Source organism: Arachis ipaensis, chromosome B09 (genome assembly GCF_000816755.2).
Source record: "Arachis ipaensis cultivar K30076 chromosome B09, Araip1.1, whole genome shotgun sequence".
Classification (NCBI taxonomy): domain Eukaryota; kingdom Viridiplantae; phylum Streptophyta; class Magnoliopsida; order Fabales; family Fabaceae; genus Arachis; species Arachis ipaensis.
The window spans coordinates 18,922,784-18,928,264 of record NC_029793.2 but is presented as its reverse complement, the minus strand read 5'-3'; the positions used below and the strand labels follow the sequence as shown (position 1 = coordinate 18,928,264).

General features: G+C 36.5%; 1 protein-coding gene across 3 annotated transcripts; it reads right to left on the bottom strand.

The window, feature by feature from the left end:
• LOC107618364 lies at nucleotides 215–5,067 on the bottom strand. 3 transcript variants are annotated; one of them, XM_016320401.2, is made up of 8 exons: nucleotides 5,045–5,067; nucleotides 3,942–4,261; nucleotides 3,628–3,825; nucleotides 3,132–3,404; nucleotides 2,648–2,750; nucleotides 2,393–2,511; nucleotides 1,652–1,828; nucleotides 215–1,358 (listed from the first exon to the last, which is right to left on the bottom strand). In XM_016320401.2, the coding sequence occupies exons 2-8, from the start codon at nucleotides 4,239–4,241 to the stop codon at nucleotides 564–566; spliced, it is 1,965 nt and encodes a 654-aa protein (XP_016175887.1). In that variant the 5' UTR covers nucleotides 4,242–4,261; nucleotides 5,045–5,067; the 3' UTR covers nucleotides 215–563. The 3 variants fall into 3 exon arrangements, with proteins under 3 accessions (XP_016175887.1, XP_016175886.1, XP_020968196.1); XM_016320400.2 differs by lacking the exon at nucleotides 5,045–5,067 and adding an exon at nucleotides 4,760–4,985; XM_021112537.1 differs by lacking the exon at nucleotides 5,045–5,067 and adding an exon at nucleotides 4,760–4,985 and having other exon boundaries at nucleotides 3,942–4,254.

Sequence of the window (5,481 nt, the reverse complement as noted above, 5' to 3'; positions counted from 1 at the left end):
AGCACTTGTAAAATTCATGGATATAAATAATATTTTTTTTTCCCTTGAATCTATAATTCAAGTGGCAGGGACAGCAGGGTCCACCTCAATTACTGAGCCTGCAGCAGAGACCCCATCATCATGTGTGAGGGTGACCTCTACCAAACTCAATAATTACAAAAACCATTCAATTTTCAATGGAAATGGAATCTGCTGCTTCATACATACATGGCCATGGACTAATATTTCTTTACAAACATTTATTCAGAAAATGATTGCAGTTTTACATTAGCATCAATGAGTCAGGTTGACCCTTTTTTTTCTTTCGCTTGTATAATTACCACAACATTATTTACACTTGCTTTTCCCCGGCAAAAATCAATGTCAAAGCATCCATTGATCCGAATTGGTCCCAGTCCCACCCATCAGTTTCTGCAGCATAACGCAAAAACTGTTTTTGTCGTCGAAATGCCAATGGGACAAAAAAAACACCCAATGACATACATGACAGTAAAAACAAATAAATCAAAATTTAACATGTCCTTTAACTATAATACTACTGTGAACTATGATCCGCAGTTAGATTATTCCTCCTCCCCCTCCTCCTCCTCCTCCTCCTCCACTTCTTGAATCAGTCTTTCGATCTGCTTTCTATAAACCGGCATGAAGTGGTCAGCGATCATGGTTTGTGAGAGTCTAATTTTGCTATATAAAGACCTTGAGGTTTGAAATATCCCAATCTTAGTCTCATCTGGCTCGCGACCATCCGAACTCGTCGAGGTTTGGCTACTATTGTTTTCACTATCAGAAGCATTGCAGTGAAGTGTAACTATGTGCATTATTTTTCCAGGAGGGAAAAACCTGTGAACTTCCTTCATTTCTGAAGTAGAGCTCTGGGTTTGCGCACCAGAAACCTCTGTTATTTCTGTTTCTTCTTCCCTTATCTCCTTTACCACATTACCCTCTTCACCGTTGGAGCTTTCATACAACTGGTGCTCCAGCTCATGCCACAACAACACTTCATTCACGTGGTCCACATACCGGCCGTCTTCCAAAATGTCGCTGGGATGATCAGCATGTCTCTCATCAATCATACTCCTTTCATCGGCACATCCTATTTCGGAATACCATTCCTCTACAGACGAAGATACAGGTATGTTCATATTCTCGGAATTCACCCCTTTCTTGGTAGTATAAAGAGGTTGATCCAAACTTTCTTCATTGTTAGAGGTTGAACATGTGGGGGAGTTTGCTTCATCCTTGGAGGTTGAATGAGAAATTGCTCGACGACGAGGCCCTATGCAAGACCAAGAGGACAGGTTAAGACTTGGACGCATCCATGCTGCCTGAGCCATACTTTTGGCCCTCCTCATAACCACCTATAGTTGTTCAAAATTCAGAAACTGGAGAAAAAAAGTGCTTGCATTTCCAGGTACCAATTATTAAAATTTAGAAATTTAAGTTTATGGTTTTGACACTCTTTTGGCAACTGGATTGCAACAACAAAAAATTTTTGCTCAAAACAGGACACACAACTGGTTTCTTTGATTTTCTTGTTTTAGGCCTCTTTTAGTTATATTGCGCAGTTTATCATATCCAGCTTTTCAAGATAGTATATTGTTGTATTATATATGATACCTTTGCACAAAATTATATAAGAGAAGAAAAGTACCTGGGTGCCATTAGAAACAGGTTGCAACATTGCGCCAGCCCCTGCAACCTTTGATCTAGCAGCAGCAATGGATGGCAGACGAGAACCCAGTGCTGAAGCAGATCGACAGACAGTGCTGATTATTCTTGTTTGCTGAATTTGAGTCCTCAAGTCATTTATCCATGCTGACGCCATAACCTATAAACTTAACATAATTAATTATAATGTGATGCAGTAAAGCTAAAATGAAACACAAAAACATCAAACCCCATTTGTCCTAAAAATGTTGTTAATTGAAGCTCCATTAAGGCAACCAAACTAAATTATGTTCAGCAAACTCTATGTTAAAGCCTTGACTTAAAATGAGAGCATAAAGACTACTATAAGAAATACTTTGCATATTCTATAGTATACATTGTAAGACCTTAATGTTGATAAATGAGACTCAGAAAATCTCCAAAATGTAACTTCAACAATGTAGTCCATGTCCTATATAAACCCTCAGCTGTAGGATAATTACATGATTAATCTCCCAGAGTATATTTCATGCTGAAATTGTTGTTTGTTTCCAACTTATCAAATAATTCAGTTGATAGAAACCTAACAAAACCGCTCACCCATGTGTTATTTAGTTGATAGAATCCAGCATTGGCAGATCTCAAAAATATCATCATATATATTGGGCTAATCAATCAGATTATAAAATATTCTCAAATACAAGATGCATGATTCATTTTGTTTAGAAATTCTCAAGAACAAAACCTCAGAACGCAAGTCATCTGCGGAAGCAGCTGAGAATGTAGGCACTAAGTCTGCCTCATTTATAACAGAAGTGATAAAATCATTGCCGGACTCTGCCAACTCCCACGTCATACAAGCAGCTGCACAGAATAAAAATGTGTCAGTTCCAACTGAACATTCACTTTCCAAGATATTTGAATATATCCATTAAGTTTGGAAAGATGCAAAATCTAATTAACGAAAAGAATATAGCTTTTAATATTATATAAGACTGACCTGGAGCAAATGCAACACATGTAGTAGTAGACAGTGCCTTCTGCTCTCTTAGAATATAAGTTAGAAGTGCTGCTGTGCCACCACCCAAGGAGTGCCCTACAATCTGCATAAAAAAAGCCACTTCAATAAGTGAGACAAAAAACCACCGAAGCATCATACACTAGTATTGAAAGCTAAAAATCCAACATAGATGGATAGAAAACAAAAAATAATTTTATAAACTGGTTGGTATGAAGACCTATAAGATTATCTTATATGACTACAGAGGAACAAATATAACTTCCATATCCACAACTATTATCATGATTAGTAGCTATTTGAACATAAAAACACAAGTTAATGTGAAAAAGATGATTTTGCTTTCTAACAAGGAATGCATGCAAGAAAGGATTTTGAACTTCTTCTCCTCCCAAACCTTTGAAATTCATTGTCTACTTCTCAATAAAATTCTTTTATTAATACATATTGAAAAAGGAATCTTCACCTTAACATTATAGGAAGGGTAACGACTAAGTGCCTCAAGCAGACATGGAGTTGATAGCTTTGCAATCCATCGAGCAGCTGCAAGCATTCCACCATGCGCATAACCTAATACCAGATCACTAACACCTCCCTGATGAACTACACTATGATGAAAGGGTACCACAGATCCTGTAACAGCTGTTAGAGTATCCTTGATACTGTGTGTCCCCCGAATTAATAATAGGAAACATCTCATCTCATGATCAACTATTATTGTAAAAGCTGGTTTCAAAATCTGCATGACAAATGAAAAGACAACTTTACACATGTATTGCTTTTCACGAAATGAACTACGACTACCGATATGGCAAAAACTATTCTATTAATCAAATATGCGCCTGATTTGTTAGTCTAAAGTAACATCTTCTGTTATGTTATATCAGCCTTCCCTCCAACCACAAATGATACAGATATTAAGTTTTTATGGTGCTTTTCTCATAAATTCAGAGAAGACTTACTCCTGCTTTTGGTTCCTGAAAAAGAACATTTTCATCATTGTAGCCAGTTTCTTTCAAGAACAAAGGGAAGGGCTTTTTTGAAAAATGCCAACACAGAGTCAACAAGGTTAAGAGATGCTTAAGTTCAGCAGTAATATCAGATCCTTTCAGTTGTAAACTGTCCTTATCAGCAAAGACACTTTCAACATGGTACTTTCCCTGCACAGCATAAAAACAACGCTAAACAGTTAAAAATTAATAGTCACTAGTTGTAACACAACTCCACAGTTTCCTTAACTATTATCTGTTGGTTAAAGAAGCAAAGTCCCTATAACCTGCTTCTTCATTAGAAAGTTGATACCAAATGCCAAATCTCCAATAGGCCATTTAGCAAGCGTCTCCGAATATGTAAACCTGAGAGTCTCCGACAACGTCGAGATCGTCTCTAACCATGTTGCAGGGGCTTGGATTAATCTATGGGAAACACGTTCGATACCCAAAGGCACAACATCCTGCGAATCATTGCCATTGTGATCTTCATCTTTGTCTATTTCATGAGACTGCAATCTCCTATTCAATGTGTAGTACAAAAGAGCAGCTGCACCCACTGCAGTAGCCATAGTTGTAGTTGACATGATTCCACTATCCCTATTTCCTATACCAATAACTCGGTTAATAACAAAACAACTCTAAAAGATATGATAAAAGATTAAATAAGGGGGAAAAAAAAACTGGAAGACATTTTGTCAATTTCTACAGTATAAATTAAACCAAAATAGTGATTTTCAATTTTTTTATCAAATTGGGAACTAAAACTATAAGAATCAAAATTGTAATAAAGAAAATTAGAGAAAAGAGGATAAAGTAGAACACATAATATGAAAAAGACTGAGGTTTTTCAATATTACTATTCAACAGGTAAATCTAACATTTTTATTTGGCAATAAAATTTGAACTTCGAGTTTCGATTCATTCGGTTAATCAATAAACAGAGGTCGGAAATAAGCGATCAAGTCAATTAATTTGATTGGAGAAAAAATTGCAGCAGCCTGAAGAAATGAAAAAAAAAAAGCTGCAACAGAAAACCCTAATAATTCTAAATAACAAAGTTTATAAAAGAAAGTATATAGTATACAAACGAAAGTTAACAAACCTGACGAACGTGACTTCAGAAGAAACAAAAGGGAAAAAGAAAACGAAGAGATTGAAGGAAACATATTGAATTGAAAGTTTGATAGTTTATAAATTGTAATGAAGCATGTAACAGTAATCCAACCAAATGAAAGTACCCTGCTGACGTTTGTTTTTTAAAGTCTTATATTCTGTTTGAAGAAAAAGAACGTAAAAACACAGCGCAGAAACAATAAGGAAGAACAGTCTGTTTTCATTATTCTATGGGTTTAAGGGACACGTGGCGTGTGTACATGATCCTACGTACAAGGTGTTTTCAAACCGACACCAGCGAAGAAGAAACTTTCTTCAGCTAACTGTATACCCGAAGAATGGAAGACAAACTACCTTCCATTCTCCGTGGGAAGCACGTGAGCAACGGACGGGAACAATTTAAATTGAGGAAATGATATTTTCGTCCTTGACCATTCAAAAATACTTTTAAGCCCCTGACGTCCTTAAAAACTGGACGGATCAGTCCCTCTATCTAAATGTCTCCGTTAGACTCAACGAAAAAAGCTGACGTGCCTCCCGTAATATTTGTCACGCGTACGTGTTGTATGACAAACTTCCCACTCATGTGTACATGTTCACGCGTCGCCATGAATTCTCCACTTCACCATAAATTCTCTACTTTGCATGTTTTTTTTTCCATTTCTTTCAAACCATTCTTACCTTCAAAACTTTAAATCACTCAAGCAAACA

What these genes read in the sequence shown, in the direction of transcription:
- LOC107618364 (XM_016320400.2), bottom strand. Translation starts at nt 4,823, where the DNA reads ATGTTTCCTTCAATCTCTTCGTTTTCTTTTTCCCTTTTGTTTCTTCTG. An exon ending in TTCAGGAACCAAAAGCAGGA is followed by an intron (nt 3,405 to 3,627) that starts GTAAGTCTTCTC and finishes TTTGTCATGCAG; the next exon opens with ATTTTGAAACCAGCTTTTAC. An exon ending in ACCCTTCCTATAATGTTAAG is followed by an intron (nt 2,751 to 3,131) that starts GTGAAGATTCCT and finishes TTTTTTATGCAG; the next exon opens with ATTGTAGGGCACTCCTTGGG.